This window comes from Macaca mulatta, chromosome 10 (genome assembly GCF_049350105.2).
Source record: "Macaca mulatta isolate MMU2019108-1 chromosome 10, T2T-MMU8v2.0, whole genome shotgun sequence".
NCBI lineage: Eukaryota > Metazoa > Chordata > Mammalia > Primates > Cercopithecidae > Macaca > Macaca mulatta.
The window spans coordinates 16,117,578-16,143,150 of record NC_133415.1 but is presented as its reverse complement, the minus strand read 5'-3'; the positions used below and the strand labels follow the sequence as shown (position 1 = coordinate 16,143,150).

Here is a 25,573-nt window from a genome sequence, read left to right as displayed (position 1 = left end):
GAGCTGAGATCCGGCCAATGCACTCCAGCCTGGGTGACAGAGCGAGACTCCGTCTCAAAAAAAAAAAAAAAAAAAGATTTTAAAAGAAGGCTTAAGAAAAACACGCAAGCCCGGCCCGGTAGTTCAGGCCAGTAATCCCAGTGCTTTGGGACGCCAAGGCGGGCGGGTCGCTTGAGAGCAGGTGTTCGAGACCTGGGCAAGATGGTGAGTCTCCGTCTTCATGAAATATTTTAAGAAAATCACGTACGCCTGTGGTCCCAGCTACACCGGAGGCTGAGGTGGAAGAATCGCTTGAGCCCAAAGGTTCAGGCTACAGTGAACCGTAATCGCGCCATCCTCGGCGACACTCCATCCTCGGCGACAAAGCGACACCATGCCTTAGGAAAAAAAAGCAAGAAAATTAAAAAGAAAGCACATAAAGGTACCCTCCGAGCGCCGGCCCCTCCGCCATCTTTGCGTCCGCCCAGTCCAGCGCAGCCGCTTCCTTTCCAGCCAGAAGTTTCGCGCCAAATTGTTCCGCACACAAAATGGAGCCCGGAAGGAGGCGAGGTCATGCACCTTGCAGCCAATCATCTTCGGCAGCCCGTCCGGGAGGCGGGGCTGGAGGGCTCAGAACGGTCCAATCGCTGGCCGCGGGTCTCCGGCGAACCAATGGGAGCGCAGCGGCTGTGGCTTCCGAACGCCGCCTCTAGTTTTTCCCGCGAAACTCGGCGGCTGAGCGTGGAGGTTCTAGTCTCCCCTGGTTTGTGAAGTGCGGAAAACCAAAGGTGAGGCCAGTGGGACTGGGACTGGGGGCCTGCAGGCATCAGGGTTTCTGGGCGTAGTTGGAGTGGGACAGGGGTTTCTCGGGAACTGGGGTTGGAGTCCGGGAGCGCAGCCCGGGTCCCCTCGGCTCCGGACTCCTGGCAGGGACCCAGGCGTCGGAGGGGAGGAGGTGCCAGGCGTTGCCCCCAGCTTGTTCTGGCCGTTTGTTCCCACGCCAGGCGCAGTGATGTCGGGATTCGACGATCCTGGCATTTTCTACAGCGACAGCTTCGGGGGCGACGCCGCGGCCGACGAGGGGCAGGCCCGCAAATCGCAGCTGCAGAGGCGCTTCAAGGAGTTCCTGCGGCAGTACCGAGTGGGCACCGACCGCACGGGCTTCACCTTCAAATACAGGTGCGGCTTCTGCGGGGCCGGGGCTCGCAGTTGCAGTGTGGCCGCACACACGCCTCCACTAGCCTGCTAGAGTCCTGGACAGTCCGAGCACAGATGGGCCCAGACGGGGGAAAGAGCCGGTCCTGGGTCACAGGGCTCATCCCGGCAGCCTCACCCCTTGGTATAAGGCTTTGTGTATTTTATTTTATTATTTACTTATTTATTTACATTTATTTATTTAGTTAGAGACAGAGCCTCGCTTTGTCGCCAGGCTGGAGTGCAGTGGCGCGATCCCGGCTCACTGCTCCCGGCTCACTGCAACCTCTGCTTCCCGGGTTCAAGCAGTTCTCGTGTCTCAGCCTCCCGAGTAGCTGGGACTACAGGCGCCCGCCACCACCACGCCCGGATAATTTTTTGTAATTTTAGTAGAGACGGAGTTTCGCCATGTTGGCCATTCTGGTCTCGAACTCCTGGCCTCAAGTGATCCACCCCCCCTTGGTCTCCCAAAGTGCTGGGATTACAGGCGTGAGCTACCGTGCCCGGCCTGCTTTGTGTATTTTATCTATACCTGGAGTTAACTTCTGGGTGAGTCACCTGTTGAGTGGGCCACCAGCAACCAGCCAGTGCCACTTGGACCGTTTGGTTCTTTATCCAGATCTTCTTCCTGTTCATCTGCTTCCTATCATCCTTCCATGTCACGTCTGAGACTTTACAAACTCAAGGTCCCTGTAGGTGTAAAAGGTGAAGATGGCAGTTAGGATTCACTTCACTTCGCTCATTCATTTATTTATACCAGTCTTGCACCTTCATTGATTGAGACCCTACTTCCTGCCAGATACTGTTCTGGGTGCTGGGCTACAGCACTGAAGCTGGACCTGGCTCCTGCTTCTGGTTGATTGTACGACCTGTGACATCATGAGAATCCTCACAGGTCCAGCCTCTATCCCTGAGACTTTAAAATGCAGAGAACATGCGGTTGCAGGCTCAGCATTGGGCCGTTATTAGCCGAGTGACTTCCAGGTGTCAGTGTCTCTGGGCCTTACCAGGCCAGAAATGGGCAAAGCCATTCCTGCTTTCACTTATTCATGTAGCAGCTGGTACCGCCCACCTGTGTGCCAGGCACTGCGATACAAAGAAGAAAAGACATGCTTCTTGTCCTAGAGAAGCTCGTAAGTCAGGGGAGTGAGTTGTGAAGACCAACAGATGAATTCCACGGTGGTCATTTCCTCCACGGAGGAAAGTGAAAGGACTTAGGGAAGTTTTCCCGAGGGCGGGGCTGAAGTTTGAGGTGACCGGTGAGCTAAGGGCAGAGTTGCAGGTGTAGAAAGCTTTCTGTCTAGGTAGGAGCAATTGCTTGTATAGAGGTCTGGGGTGTCCTCGCAGCAAGCGGCTTTCAGTGCCAGTCTGGCCATTTTACTGGCTCCTGGACATAAGGGAGACGGGGCTCAGGCCTGTGACACTGCGAGGCTGGGGAGCAGCCTGTGCGTTGGTCAGTGGTCCCCAAATGTGTTCTTGCAACAGGAGTCTTATGGGATGCTCTGCTAAGCATCTGGGTGGGACGCAGTGGCTCTTGCTTGTAATCGCAATGCTTTGGGAGGCCGATGCCAGTGGATCATTTGAGCCCAGGAGTTCAAAACCTGGCTAGGTAACATAGTGAAACTCAGTCTCTATTTTTTTTTTTTTTTTTGGGACGGAGTCTCGCTCTGTCGCCCAGGCTGGAGTGCAGTGGTGCAATCTCGGCTCACTGCAAGCTCCGCCTCCCGGATTTACGCCATTCTCCTGCCTCAGCCTCCCGAGTAGCTGGGACTACAGGCGCCCGCCACCTCGCCCGGCTAGTTTTTTTGTATTTTTTAGTAGAGACGGGGTTTCACCGTGTTGGCCAGGATGGTCTCGATCTCCTGAGCTCGTGATCCGCCTGTCTCGGCCTCCCAAAGTGCTGGGATTACAGGCTTGAGCCACCGCACCCGGCCGAGTCTCTATTTAAAAAAAACAACAAAAAACAGTCTGACCAGATGTTGATAAGGCAGATGTGTTTTCTGCTGCCTTGGTGTCTCCAGTTTTTTAAATTATTTTGGGTTTTTTTTTTTTTTTTTGAGATAGAGTCTTGCTCTGTCACCCAGGCTTGAGTGTAGTGGCATGATCTTGGCTCACTGCAACCTTTGCCTCCCGGGTTCAAGTGATTCTCCTACCTAAGTCCCTTGAGTAGCTGGGATCTCAGGCTTCCACCACCACACCCACCTAGTTTTTAAAAAGTATTTTTAGTAGAGATGGGGTTTCTCCATGTTGGCAAGGCTGGTACCTTTTTCTTGTTTTTTGAGTCAGAGTCTTAGTCTGTCACCCAGGCTGGAGTGCCCTGGCAAGACTTCTGGTCACTGCAGCCTCCACCTCGGGTTCAGGCGATTCTCATGCATCAGTAGCTGGCACTACAGACTTACGCTACCATGCCTGGCAAATCTTTGTATTTTTAGTAGAGACTGGGTTTTGCCATGTTGCCCAGGATGGTGTTGAGTTCCTGGCCTCAAGTAATCCACCCTTCTCAGCCTCCCAAAGTGTTGGGATTACAGGCATGAGCCACTGCGCTGGGCCCCAAGTTTGAGGTGTGTGCATTGTCAGTCTCCAAGAGTAAGTTAAAGGCTCCGCAGAGTCCTTCAGTGACAGAACTGGTTTGTTTTGTGCACACTGGCCTGAGTGTTAAAACATCCTTTGGCTATCTTGTGAACCCCTTCCATGGAGCTTTTTTTTTTTGAGACGGAGTCTCGCTCTGTTGCCCAGGCTAGAGTGCAGTGGCCGGATCTCAGCTCACTGCAAGCTCCGCCTCTCGGGTTCACGCCATTCTCCTGCCTCAGCCTCCCGAGTAGCTGGGACTACAGGCGCCCGCCACCACGCCCAGCTAGTTTTTTTGTATTTTTTTAGTAGAGACGGGGTTTCACCGTGTTAGCCAGGATGGTCTCGATCTCCTGACCTCGTGATCCGCCCGTCTTGGCCTCCCAAAGTGTTGGGATTACAGGCTTGAGCCACTGTGCCCGGCTTGGAGCTTTCTTTAGGGCATGCCTGTGCCAGCAGTGAGTAGCCTCTGCGGGGTTAAATAATGGATCTGGAATTAGATGTGTGTTTGGGAAGAGGAATGGTGAGGTCATGCTGGCTGTGGTGTGGGCAGATTCAGGGGTGCAGGCACACCTCAACCAGTGTTGGTTTCCTCTTCTTTGCACCCTTCCTGCCCCACCCTGCTGTGTGCCCACTCCAGGGATGAACTCAAGCGGCATTACAACCTGGGGGAGTACTGGATTGAGGTGGAGATGGAGGATCTGGCCAGCTTTGATGAGGACCTGGCCGACTACTTGTACAAGCAGCCAGCCGAGCACCTGCAGCTGGTGAGTGGGACCCCATCCCTGAGCTCCCCAGGGCTGCTCTGCCCCAGCTACTAACAGCCTGTGCTCTTCCCTTTCTCCAGCTTGAGGAAGCTGCCAAGGAAGTAGCTGATGAGGTGACCCGGCCCCGGCCTTCAGGGGAGGAGGTGCTCCAGGACATCCAGGTCATGCTCAAGTCGGATGCCAGCCCTTCCAGCATTCGTAGCCTGAAGGTGGGTCGGGGGGCAGTGGCTGCTGCGTGGTACAGAGGGCTTTGGATGCAGGCAGACCTGAGTGCCAGCTGTGTGACCTTGAGCAAGGCACTTGACCTTTCTGAACCTGTCTCCTCCTGGAGACAAAAGGAACTTTTCTTGTTTTTTTTTGCTTTTCGTTATGAAAAATTACACACCCAAAAGCAGAGAGTAGTATAATGAACCCCATATAGCTTCACCTAGATTTAATAATTAATATTTTGCATTGTTTCCTATTTTGTCCTTTTTATTTTTTGCTAAAGAATTTTAAAGTAGGCCGGGCGCGGTGGCTCAAGCCTGTAATCCCAGCACTTTGGGAGGCCGAGACGGGCGGATCACGAGGTCAGGAGATCGAGACCATCCTGGCTGACACAGTGAAACCCCGTCTCTACTAAAAAATACAAAAAAACTAGCCGGGCGAGGTGGCGGGCGCCTGTAGTCCCAGCTACTCCGGAGGCTGAGGCAGGAGAATGGCGTGAACCCGGGAGGCGGAGCTTGCAGTGAGCCAAGATCACGCCACTGCACTCCAGCCTGGGCGGCAGAGCGAGACTCTGTCTCAAAAAAAAAAAAAAAAAAAGAATTTTAAAGTAAAGTGACGCACGGTGGCTCATGCCTCTAACCTTAGCACTTTGAGAGGCCGAGGGAGGAAGATTGCTTGATACCGGGAGTTTGAGACCCTGGCTCTCCAAAAAAACAAAAAAACAAAAAACAAAAACAAAGCAGCAAAGCTAGGTATGGAGGCATATGCCTATAGTCCAAGCCACTTGGGAAGCTGAAGTGGGAGGATCAAGGGGCCCAGGAGTTTGAGGTTACAGTGAGCTCTGATTGTGCCTCTCAGCACTTCAGCCTGGGTGACAGAGCAAGACCCTGTCTCCAAAAATGAAAAATAAATTACAGATGTGACACTTTATCCTGGAAAAAAACAAAGTTTTCTTACATACTCTCAATACCATCATCAGAAACATCAAAGATCTCTTAGTATCATTGAATATGCGGTCTAGGTTCAGATTGATCTAATTTCCTCACATGCCTCTTACAGCTTGTGTGTCTCAGCCAGGACCAGGCATTGTATGTATTGGATTATTTAAGTCTCTTTCAATCCAGAGCAGCTTCCTTTACTCTGGGTGTAAGTTCTTTCACAAAGACATTATTGATTTGCTGAAGAAACAGGGGCCATTATCCGGTAGAATGTGCTGCCTTTTGGATTTATCTGAAGGCCTCCTTGGGGTGGTTAAAACATGCCCCTTCCCCCTCTGTGATTTTTGGAACCTGGAAGTTAGATGCAAAGGCCTGACGGTGTTTCGATTTCACATACCGGGCAAGAATGCTTGTGGGTGATGCTGGATCCCTCATTGCATCCTACCATCCACTATGCTGAGACTGACCAGGTGCTAGGTTGAGGTGGTGATGGCCACTTCACTGTAATGACGCAGGCATGGAGCCATGAATTACGCCTCCCCAGCCTCGCTTCTACTTCCCACAGCCTCTTCCTGGTTTCTTTGAGAGCCCCAGCCAAACTTCTGCTCATGTCGGGTTCTCTTGTTCAGCCCGAGGAGGGCGTTGAGGAATGGAGACAAGGTGGAGAGAGACTGTCCCAGTCCTGTACACTAGTGGCTCAGGGGCTTTGTGAAGGGCGAGGGCTGACCATAGGGAGGAGCAGATTGGCTGAGAATTTATGTTTTACTTTTTATTATGGATAATTCAAACATTAGAATATAAAGAGAACAGTATAACGAATCCTCTTGTACTCACCACCCAGCTTGATAATGATCAATTAGAGGCCAAATTTTTTTTTTTTTTTGAGGTGGAGTTTTTGCTCTTGTTGCCAGGCTGGAGCGCAGTGGCGCGATCTCGGCTCACTGCGCCCTCTGCCTCCTGGGTTCAAGCAATTCTCCTGCCTCAGCCTCCCAAGTGCCTGGAATTACAGGCACACACCACCATGCCCAGCTAATTTTTAGTAGAGACGGGGTTTCACTATGTTGGCCAGGCTGGTCTTGAACTCCTGACCTCAGGTGATCCATAGAGGCCAAATCTTGTTTCATTTGTGGCCTTGGAGTTCTTTTGAAACAAGTCCCATACATCACATAATTTGATCCGAAACTATTTTGCCATGTGAACCCCCGGGTCCAGGTAGCCTGGCACTGGGTGGGTGCTCTGGGAGCAGTTTTGGAGCTGAACAGAAGAGCTGTGGCTCTCCCTGCAGCTCTGTGCCCACCTCCTTCAGGCCCCTGCCCAGGACATTTACTGGCATATCTCAGGTGTGTCCTGGCTCCCCTTAACCAACAAGCCTCCCGATGGCTCTGTTACAGTCGGACATGATGTCACACCTGGTGAAGATCCCCGGCATCATCATCGCGGCATCTGCGGTCCGTGCCAAGGCCACCCGCATCTCTATCCAGTGCCGCAGCTGCCGCAACACCCTCACCAACATTGCCATGCGCCCTGGCCTGGAGGGCTATGCCCTGCCCAGGAAGTGCAACACGTGAGTGTGTGGCCAAAAAGGACTGTGGGAGGTGACCTGAGTGAAGATCAGAAAGGATGAGAACAAGTAGCAAGCACTACCTGTAGCTGCTTCTAGAGACCTACTGGGATGGACTGGGCAGGGGTGTGCCCTTGGGATTGGCACAGATCTGATGCCCTGCGGCTCTGAGACACTCTGAACAGTGTCGTTCTACATTGATGAGTTCTGTCGCACCAGGATACCCAGACAGCCTTGTAGGGAGCCCAGGGTTGGGAGGGAAAAGCAGCCCAGGAGAATGAGTTTACTTGGAATCTTCTGAAGCAAACTATGGTTTGCTCACTAGGCCAGATCTAGTCTGCTGACCCTATGGCCCAGGAGCATGATCGTTCATTCAAGTATTGCCCACAGCTCTTCGCACTACAAAGGCAGAGTGTGTGGCCTCTTGGCTTGCAGAACCTGGAATACACACCCTCCGGCCCTTTCTAGAAAACATTTGCTGACCCCAGTCTGAAGGAGCCCCACCCTCTTCACTGGCTGCTCTTTCTTGGCTTCTTCACTGGTGCCTCCTCAGCTTCCCGGGACGGCAGAGCTGCCTCAATCCATGCTGTTGGCATCTCTCACCTGGAGTGGCACGGCACCTCCTCCTTGATTCCCTGCATCCACCCTCTGCCCCCTCAGTCTGTTTTCTACCCAGCAGCCAGGTGTCCCTTGACACTGCAGGTGGTCCAGTCACGTACTTTTTAGTCAAGTCCTGCATGGCCCCCCAGGGTCTGCTCCCGGCTCCCCCAGGCCTCGCTGCCCCTCCTCTCTCCAGGCCCGGCTGCACTGCCTCCTTCCTGTTCCTGGAATACACTGACTATCCCCAGTCTCATGGCCTTTGACCTTGCTGTTTCCTCCACTGGGAGTGCTGTTCCTCAGGCCGCCATAGTCTGGGTCCTCACTTCTTTAGGCTCCTCTTCACATGTCCCCTCATCAGGGGCATCTTGCCCGACCCTTTGTCATCAGTTTGGTGCACACACACCTGGTCTCTCCCATACCTGCCTACTTTTTTACTTTTCTTCACAGCATGTAGCTGTCACTCTGTTATGTGGTTATTTACTTGTATGTCTTTTCAGCCTCCCTTGATAGGAACTTAGGCTCCACAGGAGCAGGGACATATTATTCACTGCTGTGCCCACTGCACCTGGAATAGTGCCAGACACATAGTAGGTTTTGCTATGATGTTTGCTTCTTTATGTTGCTACAATATTTACTGAATAATGACATAATTACCTAGGGATACATAGAGGCTTAAACCCTCAGAATGGTCTAGAAGTGCTTGGAATCTCACTGGAAAAGATCTTGGGATTTGAGTGGGGCTTTAGTAAGAGAATTGATGAACTAGCTCTTCTTCACCCATGAGGACACCAAGACCCTGCAAGAAGACCGAGTGTGACCTGTCTGCCTCCTCAGCAAGTTAATGGAAGAACCCAGCCTCAAGCAGTTCCCTGGACTCTTAGTCCAGTGCTGGGTCCGTCAGCGTTACCTTCCTTTAGGGCTTTTCTCCAGCTTATCCTGGAGACCCCATAGATTGCTGCTGGCAACATCTGGCTGGCTCCTGGGATGAATGAGCCCTGCTTTGGATTCTCTGGGTAGCTCTGGTGACTCTTTTCCCTTCCCCTGTACAGAGATCAGGCTGGGCGCCCCAAGTGCCCACTGGACCCGTACTTCATCATGCCCGACAAATGCAAATGCGTGGACTTCCAGACCCTGAAGCTGCAGGAGCTGCCTGATGCAGTCCCCCACGGGGAGATGCCCAGACACATGCAGCTCTACTGCGACAGGTGAGGCAGACAGGGGCTAGGAGGTGGGCATCTACGAGGGTGGATGTCCCAGCCGTGGCCCTAACCCGAGTGTTGGGAGTGGGTCATCTGGAGCAGGGTGAGTGGGGTGGAAGAAGGTGGCCAGTTGCAGAGCACGTGCTCTGTGCCTAATGCTTCCATAAGTTCCTCTCATCTCGTCTTTCCATAATCTGCAGGGGCATGTCAACCCCATTTTGCAGATGAGGAAATGTAACTTGGAGAGGTTAAATGACTTCCTGTGTGGAGGAGAGCCAGGATTTCAGCCTATGTCTGTTGCTGTCCAAAGTCTGTGTTCTTCCTGGGATAACAGGCCCAGGATTCACAGCTAGATAACCAATAGCTGGTAAAGCCTCTTCCCAGCCTGACACCCCACCTCCTACCCCAGGCTTTCTGTTAAGATTCTGCCGAACAGCCATGGTGGCTCATGCCTGTAATCCCAGCACTTGGAGAGGTTGAGGATTGCTTGAGGCCAGGAGTTCAAGACCAGTCTGGGCAACATAGTGAGACCCTGTATCTTAAAGAAAAAAAATGTTATTAGTTGGGTATCGGGGCAGGCACCTATAATCCCAGCTACTTGGGAGGCTGAGGTGGGAGAATCACTTGAGCCCAGGAGGTTGAGGTTGTATGAGCTGTGATTACACTGCTCCACTCTAGCCTGGGCGACAGAGTGAGACTCTGTCTCAAAAAGGAAACAAAAAAAGATTCTACTGAGGGGGAGACGATGCTGAGCCTGGGCCCCCATAGTAAGCTGGGTGGAAGGTTTTGAGATCTTTGATTAGGGCTCTAACCTGGGCTTGCATATCCTGAAATTGCAGGCAGATGTTCTGAGGAGAGCGGAGCCATAGCTTCCATTAACTTCATTAGTGGCAACAGAGTGTGTAGGAGTCAGGCTCTTGCTCTCTTGGGCATTATGTGACCTTGTCAAGCTGCAGTTGCCTCATCAGTAAAATGGGGATAAGGACAGTCCTTAATCTCTCAGAGGGCTGCTTGAAAATGCATGTCAAGTAAGCACAATTCCTTCGTGCAGATTACGTTCTCAGGATGTGTGATTTTCCAAGCAGTTCACGAATCCTGAAAACTTACGAAGTGGGTATGGGAAGAGGGGAGTTGAGGCTCATGAAATGACGGTGATGGTCTTTTCTGGAGCTGTGACGCCTGATGATATAAAACACTTCTATGTCTGCTGCCTCACCTGACTACAACATCAGAGGCAGGTCACTTTATCACCCCCCTAGGCTCAGAGAGGTACAATGACTTCTTTGAGGTCACACAGCTACTAAGTGTCCCTCCACACCACACTGGCTCTGACTAGGGGACTTGGAGACTTCCCTGTTTCAACATCTCATTTTTGAAAGAGGAAATGAAAACCCAGAGGCAAAATGAGTTCACAGAGCCATGAAGAGGCAGAAAGGGCAAGTGGCTCCTCAAGGAGGCTGGAGGGCATGAAGAGGAAGGCTTGCCCTGAGAGGCTGAAGGGCGCCACACAGCTAGCTGACAGCAGACATGTGGAGATGGGGCTTTTGGAGGGCGCTGTGGGCTGGCACTAAGCCTCCTTCTAAACCAGCGTACAAATGAGTTAGCGAGTTCAGCGAGAGTCAGGCCACCACCTGCCTTTCTGTTTGACTGTCACCGTCGGCAACACCATCCTCCAAGCAGCTGAGCTTGGGCTGGGGAGCGATGAGGGGAGAGAGGCCATTCTCTGGGCTCCGTGGGGATGGAGCCAGCTCAGCGTGTGCCTGTGGCGTAAACGCTGAGGTGGACCCTGAGCGTCCCGGGGATGGGTGGAGTCAGAGACTTGCTGTCCAAGTCAGAATCTCACCGTTTCTCCTTTCTCCTCTCCCCTCCTCTCAGGTACCTGTGTGACAAGGTCGTCCCTGGGAACAGGGTTACCATCATGGGCATCTACTCCATCAAGAAGTTTGGCCTGACCTCCAGCAGGGGCCGTGACAGGGTGGGCGTGGGCATCCGAAGTTCCTACATCCGTGTCCTGGGCATCCAGGTGGATACGGATGGCTCTGGTGAGTTGGCTTTGGGGTCCTGGCTTAGCCCTGCCAAAAGGCTGTGCTTGCATATCTGGTAACAGGCAGCCCGTTACTTCATGAGGTAGCCCAGGATATCCTTGTGTTGCTCATATCATTAGAACGTTCATTTTTATATTGAGTGATCCCCAGAACTTGCACATGTTGGTCCTTCCTGTGGCTCCTGGGCTGAAGGTGTTTGCCTACTTGCAGGATTAAGGCAAAAGGACTGAGGTCAAATCACTGGGGAATTACTGAATGCCCCGTCTTCACTTCTGTGACAGGAGATGCAAGAGAAGTGAAATGTAGGGTTCCAGGAGGGCAGGCACTTAGCATCTAGTTGGAGAAATAAGAAAACAGTGAGACCCCTGGGGACATGTGGGTAAAGGGGCAGCAGATGTGGATCATGCAGTTCCAAGGAGGTGCTAAAGGAGTAGGAGGAGGTGGGGGCTGGGCCTGGGGGAAAGTTTTCTGGAAGGAGGTTAATCTGAGCTGGGCTTTGAAGAGTGGTGGGTGTGGAAGAACTTCCAGGCCGGAGGGGATGGCAGGAGCAGGTGAAGACCCCAGCCTGGGCAAGGTACTGAGTGGCTGGAGGGCCGAGTGGGAGTCCAGGGGATGAGGGACCAGGCGGTGTAAGAAGCCTTGAGTGCCCAGATAGGGACCTCCTGCTTATACCTGAGGGCAGCAGGGGCCACTTTGAGGGTTTTCAGGTTTGTTGCAGCCCCCTGGCTGTAGTGAGTTGATTTGGGGGAGTGGCTTCCCCAGGGCTCAGTCCATGGCCCACCCCACATTTACACAAACTGCCTAGATTATTACAGCTTTAAAACCACTGACAGGCAAGTAGCTCTCACATTTCCGTTTCTAGCCTGGGCTTCTCCCCATGTTCCAGACTAATAACCAACTGCTGACTTGACACGTTCACTTAGATATCTGAAAGGCATCTTGAACTTTCCATGGCTGAAGCTAAGCTCCCCTTTCCCCACCCTCAGACTGGCTCCCCTCAATCTTCCCATCTCCACCCTTTCAGTTGCTCAGACAAAAACCCCCAAGTCATCCTTGGTGCTCTTTTCTCTCATGCCCCACATCTAATCACTCAGGAACTCTGGCCGGCTCCACCTTTAAAACATGTCCAGGATCTGACCACTTCGCCACCTGCTCTGAGCCTTTGTCAGCCCTTCCTGGATCACCGTTAATCCTCCCTAGTGTCCATCTCCACCTTGCCCCTACCTGCTGTGTTCTGCAGCAGCCAGTGAGCGATGCTGCCATGACCAAGACACTGTATCACTCCTCAGCTGAAAGGGGAGACTTTCCAGTGGTTTCCAAGGTCCTATGCCATCTGGCCCTCTGTTTCTTCAGAACCCCCCTGCCCACCTGCCCTCACCTTTTGGACCCTGGAACACACCAGGCCCACTCTTGAGGGCTTGAGAGCTGGGATCTCTATTTACTCAGACAGGTTGTGCTGTCCTGGCCCTAAGGGCTCTGCCCTCTGGGAGGTCTCTGAGCTGGTGCCAGGATGGGCAGTGGGCTGGAAGCTCCCTTGTACTCACTCAAGCGCCTGCTTTGCCTACCCAGGCCGCAGCTTTGCTGGGGCCGTGAGCCCGCAGGAGGAGGAGGAGTTCCGTCGCCTGGCCGCCCTCCCCAATGTCTATGAGGTCATCTCCAAGAGCATCGCCCCCTCCATCTTTGGGGGCACGGACATGAAGAAGGCCATTGCCTGCCTGCTCTTTGGGGGCTCCCGAAAGAGGTAGGGGGCTTGAGTTCCCTTGGGTTTGGGGAGGCAGCTGGTGACGGGGCTCGTGGTAGGATAATTACTGGAAAATCAGGACTGGACACTCTTGTGTTTCCTGGGCCCCTCAGTCTGCCAGGCACCTTTGCCAGCCCCCAAGCTTGCCATCAGCTGGCTAGTGGTTGATCTGCGCACCTGTCTCTGCGATGCCCTGACCCTGGCCAGGGGGAGGACTGGTGACCTGGCAAATGTAGTGGGAGAGCACTGAGCTTGGGGTCATGCAGGTACCAGGTCTTAAATCTCAGCACTGAGCTTGGGGTCATGCAGGTACCAGGACTTAAATCTCAACCCTGAGCTTGGGGTCATGCAGGTACCTGGAGTGAGAATCACTTTTTTTTGAACCCAGGTTTCCAATGAATGGAACAGGTGAGAAACCTGACTCTTAAAGAACATTATGTATCCTTTGGAAACTATAAAATCAGAGTTATGGACAGTAGCAGGGATAGTATTAGCAGCTGCCATTTACTGTATTCTTCCTATGCACAGGCATTCTTCTACGTGCTTTATGTGTCTGAAGCCCAGTCAGTCCTCACAGTAACCTGTTGAGAATGCAGCTGTCGTGCCCATTTTGTGGATGAGGGAACTGAGGCATAGAGAGCTAAAGGGACTTGCTTCTCAGCACATGCAGGGGAACCAGGAGCCTGCTGTCATGGTGCTTGTTCTGCCACACCATGCACAACCCACAGGCAGCTCCCTGTCCTTTTCTTTCCAGCTGGGAGGAACGTGACTCAGATGCTGGGTGTGTCGGAGCACAGCCATAAGAGCCATTTCCTTTAACCCTCCTCTTCTGGGAGGCAAGCTCTGTCCTTATTGCTAGGCAAGACCTAGCATGGTTTGAGAGCTACAGAGCTGGGTAGGAACATGGGTCTCAGGCCACAGCCCCTACCTTGCTGCCAACTCTGAGGCCCATGATAGTTGGGGTGACACTGCCAGCCCACCAGTCTGGTGACTGCATGTCACATGCGATGCCCTCATGGATTCTCACCTTATCCATCTACCCTTCCTCCCCCAGGCTCCCTGATGGACTTACTCGCCGAGGAGACATCAACCTGCTGATGCTAGGGGACCCTGGGACAGCCAAGTCCCAGCTTCTGAAGTTTGTGGAGAAGTGTTCTCCCATTGGGGTGAGTGGTCTGGGATACCTTCTCCACCTTGGTTTGCAGGGAGGAAGGCTGCAGGGCAGGGCCTCTGGGCCCCCAGGACACCTATGGTCGACTGCTTACCCAGAATCTCTTCCTCATTTCTCTTGGCTGTGGTCAGGATGGCCGAGGAGATGGGAGGAAGAAAGGAGCCAACAGGTGTATGTAGGTTTGGGGCAGGGGGTGAGTACACTGGACTGAGAGTCAGGATGGGGTTTGGGTCTCACCCTGGCCAGTGATTGGCTGTGGGCTTTGAGTAAGTCACCCAGTCTCCTTGAGCGCCAGTTCATCCATTTGCTAAATAATGATATTGTTACCAGTAATAGCTAAAATCTGGCTGGGCATGGTGGTTCATGCCTGTAATCCCAGCACTTTGGGAGGCTAAGGTGGGCAGATTGCTTGAGCTCAGGAGTTTGAGACCAGCCTGGACAACATAGTGAAACTCCGTTTCTTCTAAAAATACAAAATAACTAGCCAGGCGTGGTATGCACCTGTGGTCCCAGCTGCTTGGGAGGCTGAGGTGGGAGGATCACTTAAGTCCAGGATGGGGAGGTTGCAGTGAGCCAAGATTGTGCCATTGCACTCCAACCTGGGTGATAGAGTGAGACCATGTTTCAAAAATATAATAATAATAATAATAGCTAAAATGGCCGGGCGCGGTGGCTCAAGCCTGTAATCCCAGCACTTTGGGAGGCCGAGGCGGGCGGATCACAAGGTCAGGAGATCGAGACCACAGTGAAACCCCGTCTCTACTAAAAATACAAAAAATTAGCCGGGCGCGGTGGCGGGCGCCTGTAGTCCCAGCTACTCAGGAGGCTGAGGCAGGAGAATGGCGTGAACCCAGGAGGCGGAGCTTGCAGTGAGCCGAGATCGCGCCACTGCACTCCAGCCTGGGCAACAGCGTGAGACTCCGTCTCAAAAAAAAAAAAAAAAAAAAAAAATAGCTAAAATGAAGGGCCAGGCACTGCTTGAAATACCTTGCATATATTTACTTAGTCTTCATGTCAACTGCGGTAGGTACTATTACCCCGTCTTATGGGTGAGAAAACTCAGGGGCAGAATGGTTAAGTGTCTTGCCCCAGGTCTCACTGCTGGTGGCACTAGCGCAGGATGTGATTGAACCCGTGTCTGATGAGCTGGGTCCTCGGCTGTACTGTTGAATGGGACTGTGGGGATCAGAGCCAGAGAGGGTCTGACTGTCATGATCTGAGTGGCGGGGTTGTATAGGACAAGATGGTGATCTTTGGATAGATAGGAGGAGTGCCAGATTGGCCACACTGGCACTGTCCAGTAGAAATACGTGAACTGCAAATGCGGCCCATGTATGTCTTCTCAAATTGTCTAGTAGCCACATGAAAAAGTAGCTGGGTGCAGTGGTGTGCATGCCTGCAGTTCCAGCTACTTGGGAGGCTGAGGTGGGAGGATCACTTGAGCCCAGGAGTTTGAGACTAGCTTGGGCAACGTGGCAAGACCCCTTTTGAATTTAAAAGGAAGAAGGGGAAAGAGGAAAGGGAAAACAGGTGAAGTTACTCTGTTTAACTCGCTACATCTAATATCTCATTTCAACATGTTTGATATGTAGATTATTGAGATACTTTACATTCTTAAGAGCTCTGAGTCTTAAATCGTGAGTATTTTGCACTTAAGGACAACTCAGTTAGGACTTTCCCAATTTCAGGGGCTCTGACAGTATGTGGCATGTAGGTCTATATAGAGACGACAAGGGACTCACGATGGGGGCAGCCTTTTCCTGGGAGTCAGGAGTCCTCATCCTAGCCCTGAGGCTAACTCCTCTTCTCTGGGCCTCAGTTTGCTCATCTGTGAGCCGGGCCCCACAAGACTGTGTCACAGGGCTGTGGTGAGGCTCAGGTGAACCATGGATGTGATGCCCTCAGCGGGGAGAACATCTGGGCACACCAAGGCCCAGGGCAGCCTCCCCTTCCAGAGGGAGACGCACTGAGTTGGAGCCTTGAGTCCTATTCTATACTCTGCAGCCAGTTTGATGTGTGACCTTGGGCAAATAACCACCTCAGTGGGTCTTTTTGACTTACTGGGGTCAAAGCATGGAGCTGTTATTGGGCCCTGACACCTCCCCACTGCCCCAGGTATACACGTCTGGGAAAGGCAGCAGTGCAGCCGGACTGACAGCCTCAGTGATGAGGGACCCTTCGTCTCGGAATTTCATCATGGAGGGTGGAGCCATGGTCCTGGCTGATGGTGGGGTCGTCTGTATTGATGAGTTTGACAAGGTGAGTCTAATGAGATGGGTAGTAGCCAAATGGTGGGTGGCACCAGGGTATGTGACCTCCTGTGCTCAGCCAGCAGAAATCACCTCTGACTTGAGAGACATGTTTTCAATCCCTGGGCCTGTCACTCTAGGGTAACTGTGGGAAGTTGCTTAACCTCTCCAAGCCTCAATTCCCTTATCTGAAGAGTGGGGAGAAGAAAGGCAAGCCCACACAGTTGTTCCTGTGATTAGAGGTGACCTGGTTGCTGCCATTGGCCTTGCATGGAGCTGGTATTCAGGAGTAGGGCCTGCCGTTAGTTTTCCTGCTGCCACTGCTCCCTGCTCCCTCACTTCAGTAGGTCTGATGACATTTCTCTCTTCCACTTAGATGCGAGAAGATGACCGTGTGGCAATCCATGAAGCCATGGAGCAGCAGACCATCTCTATCGCCAAGGTGAGTGGCCCTCCGTGGAGAGCCCAGCCTGGCCCAGCTGTCCTCAGCCTGCCTTGATTGGCTGGGACCAAGTTCTCTTTGCCCAGGCCTGGAATCGTGTGTGTGTGTGTGTGTGTGTGTGTGTGTGTGTGTGTGTAAGCGTGTATGTAAGAAGGCATCTTTGCCATCTCCTCCCACTTCTCATCGTCTGTTGCCTCTTAGGCCGGGATCACCACCACCCTGAACTCACGCTGCTCTGTCCTGGCTGCTGCCAACTCAGTGTTCGGACGCTGGGATGAGACGAAGGGGGAGGACAACATTGACTTCATGCCCACCATCTTGTCGCGTTTCGATATGATCTTCATTGTCAAGGATGAGCACAATGAGGAGAGGGATGTGGTGCGTCCAGGGGCAGGGCTGGTGGCCATGGGGCCTGCCTCCAAGCAGGCTTGTGATTGTGTGGGAAGGAGAATGGAGAACAAGGGCCTTGGCTGGTGAAGTCCTGACTGTCAGGCTGTGAAATTGGGGAGCACGTGAGAGGGCGGTTGTTGTGGACTGCAGAGGATTGAAGTAGGGGTCTGGAGTCCTGAGGCCTGGCTCTGCCTCTGTTGTGAGTGGTAAGCTGTGTGATTCGGGCTAAATCAGTTTCTCCCTGGGCCTCAGTCCCTTATATGTGAAACAGAGGAGTTGACATTGGGTTATGAGTAATAGAACCTCAGTTCTGGTTAGTAAATTTTTCAAAGAAAAGGACATAGTGGTTTATAGAATTGAGAAGTCCAGCGGCTTAAGGCCCAGGTAGATCTGGATTTTCAAACAACTATCTCTGCCTTTCTCCTCTGCTTCCCTTGGTGGAATCTTTGTACTTGGGCAGCTGTTCCTCTTGTGGTGGCAGAGACAAAATAAGATTTTGTCCTATTAGCTTGTAACTTAACAGCCCCCAGGAAAGAGGAGGCCCCCTCTTTTCCAGTACTTCTAGCAAAAGTCCCAGGGTAGACTCCCACTGGTTTGGGTAGATTAAGTATCCATCCTTGAAGCAGATACATGCCCCAGGTTGGGGTGGACAAGCTGTACCCACCCCTTTATGGACCAGGACAGAGAAGCAAGGAGTATTAACTTCTCTCTAAAGGAGAATCCAGATGCGCCCATCAGAACAAGGGCCTGGTGCTGAGCAAACAGGCTGAGCACGCCTGAGCTCTCAGCACCCTTTCTGGCTCCTTGATGCCAGGGCCCCATCAGCTCTTTCTGGCTTTTCCACCTCAGTGTTGGGACTCAGGCTTGGGAGGGCCTGTGGGATGGCTCAGTATCCCCTCTGCTCCCCAGATGCTGGCCAAGCATGTCATCACTCTGCACGTGAGCGCGCTGACACAGACACAGGCCGTGGAGGGCGAGATCGACCTGGCCAAGCTGAAGAAGTTTATTGCCTACTGCCGAGCGTGAGTCCTGGACGCAGGCCCACAGGGGTGAGGTTGCCCAGCTTCCCTGGGTGGGAGAACCCATTCCCCTGTCCTGCTCCTCCTCATGAAGAACAGCCCAGATGTTGCTGTTCTGAGGTCCTCAGCTCTACTGAATCTGCTCTGCTCCCTTCTCACCTTGCACAGCTCACTGGCTCTTGGCTTCAGTTTTTCCATCTCCACACCAAGCAGGTGGGATTAGATGGTCTTGAAGACCTCCTCGAGTCTGACATGCAGGGAGGCAGTGAAGTGTAGACATGGTAGACATGGGCTCTGGGTCATACCCGCCTTCACTGTGTGACTTTGGGCAAGTTGGTTGGCCTCTCTGAGCCTTGATTTCCCCAGGCCGATGTTTGCTAATAAGTGCTTGGCGTAGTCCTGCCCTGGGTAAATACTCAGTGAGTGGCGGCTACAACTTGATTGTTCTCACATTTTCAATAATAATAATTATATACATAGCACTGGCCAGTTGCAGTGACTCATGGTGTACTCCCAGCACTTTGGGAGGCCAAGGCAGGTGGATCACTTGAGGTCAGGAGTGTGAGACCAGCCTGGCCAACATGGCGAAACCCCGTGTCTACCAAAAATACAAAAATTAGCCGGGTGTGGTGGTATACACCTATAGTCCTAACTACTCGGGAGACTGAGGCAAGAGAATTGCTTGAACCCAGGAGGCAGAGGTTGCAGTGAGCTGAGGTCATGCCATTGCATTTCAGCCTGGGCAACAGAGTGAGATTCTGTCTCAAAAAAAAATATATATATGTATGTGTACACACACACACACACACACACACACACTCACACACTATTTTCTCTGTGCCAGGCATTCTGAACTATTATTCAGTACTTTCTTTTTTTTTTTTTTTTTTTTTTTTGAGACGGAGTCTCGCTGTGTCTCCCAGGCTGGAGTGCAGTGGCGTGATCTCGGCTCACTGCAAGCTCCGCCTCCCGGGTTCACGCCATTCTCCCGCCTCAGCCTCCCAAGTAGCTGAGACTACAGGCGCCCGCCACCACGCCCGGCTAGTTTTTTGTATTTTTGGTAGAGACGGGGTTTCACCATGTTAGCCAGGATAGTCTCGATCTCCTGACCTCGTGATCCACCCGCCTCGGCCTCCCAAAGTGCTGGGATTACAGGCTTGAGCCACCGCGCCCGGCTATTCAGTACTTTCTATATGAATAAATTATAACCCTCCCCCAAAACCTACCTGGTTAGGTGTGCTATTATTCCCTTCCCTTTGTGGATGGGGAAGCTGAGGCAAAGGAAGTTAAGTAACTTGTCCAAGGTCACATGCCAGAGGTAGTGGAGCCAGGATGTGAACCCAGCTGCTTGCCTCCAGAGGCTGTGCTCTTGACCACAGTGCTTAGATTCTTGGCGTACAGTGCTTTGGTGATCTTTTGAAGAAGCTAAAACCCAGGGGTCGAGGGCTCTTTGAGTGCACTGCCAGTGGGGGCCTGGTAGATCCCTGATTCAGCACCTCTGACACAGTGAGTGGATAGTCCCTGGGTCTTCATCCAAGTCTGAGCTCTGTATGGCCCAGTCTTGAGAGACTTGTGCCCACAGCTATGAGTCAGGGAGCCCTGGATGCTAATCTTCCCTCTGCACTAAGTCCCCAGGTAGCCTTGGGGAGTTCCCTCCCTCCCTCTGGGCCTCAGTCTCCATGTCCTTAGGATGGTTGAGCTAAGGCTTTCGGTATATCAGTGATTGTCATTTGACCTGGGGGCTAGAGGGGAGGGGATGGGGTAGGGTAGATGCTGATCAGACTTCCCCACACCTACCCTCCCAGGAAAGTCCGAGGTGCTCCCAGCCCCTGGACTACAGTCACTGCCAAGCCTCCTGTGGGTGTCATCAGCTTGTCGTGTCTTCAGATGTGTTGGGTGGAGGAGTTTGAGACTGCTGCAAAGCCCACCACCTAGTGGGCCTCCATGCCACTGTGATTGTGCCATTGTTAATTACATGTATGGGGACCTTGTGGCAAGACACCACACAACGTCTAACTAACAACGGGGAAGAGGTGGTTTTCACCCTGCACACGTGCCTGGCTTTTCTTCACCTGTTTTCTAAGAGAGGCACCCATATTTCTCCCCAGTGTTGATCTTTGTGGCAGCTGCCCATAGCCAGATTTCACTTAAATCTCTTCCGATTGTTGTCTCCCAGCCCATGTGAGTGGGCAGCTGTGGTGTGGTGGGAAGGTGCATGTCTGGAAGCCGGCAGAGGGCTGGGGGAAAGGGTAGGTGCCCTAAGAGTCCCTGCTGGCCTCACAGCAGCCTCTCCCCCCCGTCCTGCAGGAAGTGTGGCCCCCGGCTCTCAGCAGAAGCTGCAGAGAAACTGAAGAACCGCTACATCATCATGCGCAGCGGGGCCCGTCAGCATGAGAGGGACAGTGACCGCCGCTCCAGCATCCCCATCACTGTGCGGTGAGCAGGCGGGCAGGGCGGGGCCGGGGCAGGTGGGGCTTGCTTTACACAGCAGGGTGTGCCTGGCAACCAGGGGCAGTGTCCAGGTTTTTCACTTGGCACAGGCCCACAGTAGCTCTGGGCGGGAAGAGTCCCTTTGGAGCATAAGCTATGGCCTTCTTGATCTCATTGATCTGTTTTCCTTGATTTAAGGCTGGGCAAACCAGGACCCCTCTTGTCTGAATTTGGCCTGGCTTTTCTCCCATTGCAGGAAGCCTGAAGGGAGGGATGGACCCAGGCCTAGGAGTCAGGAGTCTTGGGTCGCAGCCTCTAGCCCACTGTGTGACTATAGGGAAATTTCATTGCTTCTCTGACCCTCAGTGTTTTTAGCTCCTAACTCTGTTCATTCTTGTGACTTAGTAGACAGTACAGTGGGTAAGAGTTGGGATTTACCTGGTTTGAATCCTGTCTCCAGCACTGACTGGTTGGAAATGGATTTGGCTATAAGTAATGGTAAATCCAAATAAAGTAGCTTAAAGAAATAGGAAGTTGATTTCTCTCTTCTGTAGCACTGTCTGGAGGAAGATGGTATGGGACTGGTGTGAGGACTTCTCAAGTTCCCCCTTACTCTTAGTCCAAGTTGGCTGCTGGAACTTCAGCCATCACTTCCAGGCAGCAGGAGAGGAAGGAAAGAGAGGTTCCCTTTTTAAGGGCACTTCATGAATTCCCACACAATGCTTGGGCTTACAACTTATTGGCCATAGTATGGTCACAAATACAACCTGGTACAAAAGATGTCTGGATGTGTCTTAGTGGATTGCTGTGTGCCAGTCTAAAAACTGGGTTTCCAAGCTAGTTGCAGTGGCCTACATTGTGATCCTAGCACTTTGGGAGGCTGAGGCAGGAGGATTGCTTGAGGCCAGGAGTTTGAGACCAGCCCGGGCAACATAGCAAGACTCCTGTTTCTACAACAAATAAAAAATTAGCCAGGCATTGTGGTGTGTGCCTGTAGACCCAGCTACTCAGGTGGCTGAGGCAGAAGGATCACTGGATCCCAGGAGTTCGAGGCTGCAGTGAGCTATGATCATGCCACTGCACTCCAGCCTGGACAACAGAGCGAGACCCTGTCTCAAAAAAAAATTGCAGTGCTATGACTAAGATCAAAAGGGAGATGGATTATAGGGACACCTACCAGTCTCCACCACAGTCTTAACACTTTGGGCAAGCACCTCCCTGGTAACAGGGTGGCTGGGGAGGAAGGGAATAGCAGACCGAGGCTACCCTGAGCGCGCTGTTGCCCCCACAGGCAGCTGGAGGCCATTGTGCGCATCGCGGAATCGCTCAGCAAGATGAAGCTGCAGCCCTTCGCCACAGAGGCAGATGTGGAGGAGGCCCTGCGGCTCTTCCAAGTGTCCACGTTGGATGCTGCGTTGTCTGGTACCCTGTCAGGTGAGCAGATGCAGGGGACATGGTCTCAGTTGATCTGGGTTCCCTGGCTCAGAGCTCTGTGGGCAGGGCTCTGGCATGCTGGGGGCCTGCAGTGTGTGTCTTGCTTCTCTGAGTTTCTTTTTGCAATAAGACCCCTCTCCTTTCTCCCCACTGCTGTTTCCTCCAAGATGGGAAGAAGCAGCTTCTCTCCAGATCCTTGAACACAATCCTCGACCCAGGTCGTTGATGATAATTACCCTTCTCACTGGCTAAGAACAACAGTTGACGCTCTGCTTCTTGGGCTCATCGGCATTTTCAGTGCTTCCAGAGCTATTTTTTGCATTTTTCCTTACAGCTGCCTCCTGGAAGTCAGGTGAACAGTCAGTCCTTCCCATGTTAGAAATGAGACAGGTGACACTTGAAGGGGCCTTTACCTGGTGCCCAAGATCACAGTCGCTTGACTGGAATGCAAATCTCCTGACCCCTTAGGCCAGCGCTTCCCACGCCATAAGCCATACTGTCTGGTTGAGGTCAGCCTTTCAACAGACTGCCCCAGGCACCGATGATGAGCCAGGCCATGCTGGGGAAAATCTGTTCTTCACCCAGCAGATACTTCGTTAGCGTTACTGTTTGCCAGGCACTGTTCTAGGTGCTGGGAGTATAAGAGCAGTCAATCACAAGGTCCCCGCCCTCCTGGGCTCTCATTCTCATTCTAGCTGGGGAGAGATAGACAGTAGGGAAACCAATGCCAGTGTAGGTAGTGAAAAGGGCAGTGAGGGAGATGATGGCAGGTCCAGGTGTGTTGGAAAAGGAGGGCGTGCTCTTTCCTTTCCCACAGAGTGAGTGGGCATGGCCTCTGCAAGGAGGTGATGCCAGGCAGGGAGCTGCATGAAGTGGACAGGGTGGCTCCTTGTGGGAAGAGCTGCTCAGGTGGAGGCAGCGCTAAGTGTCAGTTTCCCCAGGAGGGAGCAGGTTTGGTGCATTTGAGTGGGGAGGCACTGGGTGAAGAATGGGGTGGGTGGGGCCTGTTCCTCCTGTCCCCCTTGGTGAAGACTCAGCCTCTGCCCTGGAGACACTTCCTGTCACATGAGACATTTGCTAATGGAGGCCTCTGGGATGCTGCAGGCACCGAGCGCAGGGGTGATATGGAGTGGTGATAATTTGAGTTGGGTCTTGCGGGCTGTGTAGGAGTTTGCCTCACAGACTCCTCTCTCAATGGCCTCTTGACCATGAGCCCACCATCTCCTTAGCTGAAACCCCAAGGCCTCTGCAGCAGTAATTGAAAGTCACAAGCCTCCTGGTTGCCGAGGGCTCCTCAGAGCACCTCGTAGATGTGTCCAGGGCAGCCTGGCTTCCCTCCTGGGTCACTGATGGGCCCCTTCCAACTCTCTCTCTAACCTGCTCCAGCAACAAAAGGAGTCCTGTTGTGACCTCCAAGGGCCCGCAAGACTTGGTCCCTAGTGACACTCTGGCCATGTCTGCTGCACTGGGCCCTGGTCTGCTTTTTTTTTTTTGAGACGGAGTCTCGCTCTGTCGCCCAGGCTGGAGTACAGTGGCGCATCTCTGCTCACTACAAGCTCCGCCTCCTGGGTTCACGCCATTCTCCTGCCTCAGTCTCCCGAGTAGCTGGGACTACAGGCGCCCGCCACCACACCCGGCTAATTTTTTGTATTTGTTTTTTTTTTTTTTTTTTTTGAGACGGAGTCTCGCTCTGTCACCCAGGCTGGAGTGCAGTGGCCGGATCTCAGCTCACTGCAAGCTCCGCCTCCCGGGTTCACGCCATTCTCCTGCCTCAGCCTCCCGAGTAGCTGGGACTACAGGCGCCTGCCACCTCGCCCGGCTAAGTTTTTGTATTTTTAGTGGAGACGGGGTTTCACTGTGTTAGCCAGGATGGTCTCGATCTCCTGACCTCGTGATCCGCCCGTCTCGGCCTCCCAAAGTGCTGGGATTACAGGCTTGAGCCACCGCGCCCGGCCCTGTATTTGTTTTTTTAGTAGAGGCGGGGTTTCACCGTGTTAGCCAGGATGGTCTCGATCTCCTGACCTCGTGATCCGCCCGCCTCTGCCTCCCAAAGTGCTGGGATTACAGGCGTGAGCCACCGCTCCCGGCCACTGGGCTGTTTTTTGAATGAGACAGGTGTGTTCCTGCCTCTGTGCCTTTGTGCTTGGCTGGAGTGTCCCCACATGTGTGCCGTGTCCTGTCTACTCAGTCAGGCCCGCACCACCCTGGCACACTTGGTGCCCTTTTCTGATTTACTCTTCAAGGCCTGGCTCAGGCTATTCTTCTTGGGCTAGAAGCTGTCTGTCTCCAAGAACCCCCACTGTCCCAGCCCCTCTGACCCCGGCTGCCTCACTTCTCAACACCCGCAGGCGTGGAGGGCTTCACCAGCCAGGAGGACCAGGAGATGCTGAGCCGCATCGAGAAGCAGCTCAAGCGCCGCTTTGCCATTGGCTCCCAGGTGTCTGAGCACAGCATCATCAAGGACTTCACCAAGCAGGTGAGCCTGCCTTAGAGTGGGGCTGTGAGTCCGCACGGGGTGCCGGGCTTCTGCTGGTTCCCACCCACTCAGCACTGGTGTCTTACTCAGCAGACAGGCCCTGAGTGGGGGTAGGGTGGACAACTGTCCCTTTCTCAGACCTCTTCTAGCCATCATTCCTTCCCTAGGAACATCATCAGGAGCAGGAGTGGGGGTATTTTTTCTATCCCACGAAGGGGAGGGGAGAGGAGAGGAGAGGTGGTTGGATTCTGGTGAAACCCCATACAAGTTCCTCACAGCCCTTCCTGTCTGTTCTTTCCCCGTTGGGCGTTTCATGGAGCGGGAAGGGGCAGAGCCATGAGGGTGAGCTTTCTAGCCCACTGAGGAGGGTGCTGTTGGCCCCATAGAGAGAAGATGGGATTTTCCAGATGCTCTGGAGAACCTGTCACCTTTAAAATCTCAGGAGCAATCCTAGTTTCCGGTCTCTGCTCCTTGACATCATCTCATTTTGATTCAGGGCAGTTATATGTAATGGGTGGTACCGGGCTTTTCTACAGGTGAGCAGACTGAGGCTTAGAGAAAGGTTTAGAGCTTCAGTTCTAGAGTCAGATGGACTTAAGTCGCAGCTCTAGCACTTAATTGCTGTGACCTTGAGCAAGTAGCTTAGCGTCTGTGTGCCTCAGTGTCTGGTGTACAGTAGGCACTCAGGAAGTGTGGGCCCTTTAGTTCAAAGGAGCCTGAGTACAAAGTTCCCAGTGAGCCTGGGGATGTCTGGACTCTGATGGGGTCCCCTCGGGCAGCACGCGCCTTCAACCACCCATGTGCTCCCACAGAAATACCCGGAGCACGCCATCCACAAGGTGCTGCAGCTCATGCTGCGGCGCGGCGAGATCCAGCATCGCATGCAGCGCAAGGTTCTCTACCGCCTCAAGTGAGTCGCGCCGCCTCCCTGGACTCATGGACTCGCCCACGCCTTTCGCCCCTCCTGCCGCTGCCTGCCATTGAGAATGTTGCCGGGACCTCTGCCTCCCCACTGCAGTCCTCGAACTTCCCAGGCACCCTCCTTTCTGCCCCAGAGGAAGGAGCTGTAGTGTCCTGCTGCCTCTGGGCGACCGCCTCTAGCGCAGTTCTGGCAAGTGTGCTTTTGGCATCTGTTAATAATAAAGCCACGATGTGTTCGGGTA

The 25,573-nt window shown here is 53.1% G+C and overlaps 1 protein-coding gene across 2 annotated transcripts; it reads left to right on the top strand.

Moving 5' to 3' along the window:
* MCM5 (minichromosome maintenance complex component 5) lies at positions 1 to 25,573 on the top strand. Of its 2 annotated transcripts, none has more exons than XR_013399183.1 (17): positions 1 to 767; positions 984 to 1,158; positions 4,382 to 4,508; positions 4,589 to 4,717; positions 7,045 to 7,217; positions 8,864 to 9,019; positions 10,889 to 11,055; positions 12,628 to 12,799; positions 13,854 to 13,965; positions 16,086 to 16,229; positions 16,596 to 16,661; positions 16,863 to 17,039; positions 17,961 to 18,073; positions 20,378 to 20,538; positions 21,729 to 21,934; positions 24,283 to 24,410; positions 25,223 to 25,573. XR_013399183.1 is itself a non-coding variant. In XM_015150118.3 (17 exons), the coding sequence occupies exons 2-17, from the start codon at positions 992 to 994 to the stop codon at positions 25,322 to 25,324; spliced, it is 2,205 nt and encodes a 734-aa protein (XP_015005604.2). In that variant the 5' UTR covers positions 1 to 767; positions 984 to 991; the 3' UTR covers positions 25,325 to 25,573. The 2 variants fall into 2 exon arrangements, 1 of the variants encoding a protein (XP_015005604.2); XM_015150118.3 differs by having other exon boundaries at positions 20,378 to 20,506; positions 21,792 to 21,934.

Bases quoted from the DNA above. Each gene is read 5' to 3' on its own strand.
- MCM5 (XM_015150118.3), top strand. From the start codon at position 992: ATGTCGGGATTCGACGATCCTGGCATTTTCTACAGCGACAGCTTCGGG. The intron at 4,718-7,044 runs GTGGGTCGGGGG...GCTCTGTTACAG, and splicing joins CCAGCATTCGTAGCCTGAAG to TCGGACATGATGTCACACCT. The intron at 16,230-16,595 runs GTGAGTCTAATG...TCTTCCACTTAG, and splicing joins GTATTGATGAGTTTGACAAG to ATGCGAGAAGATGACCGTGT.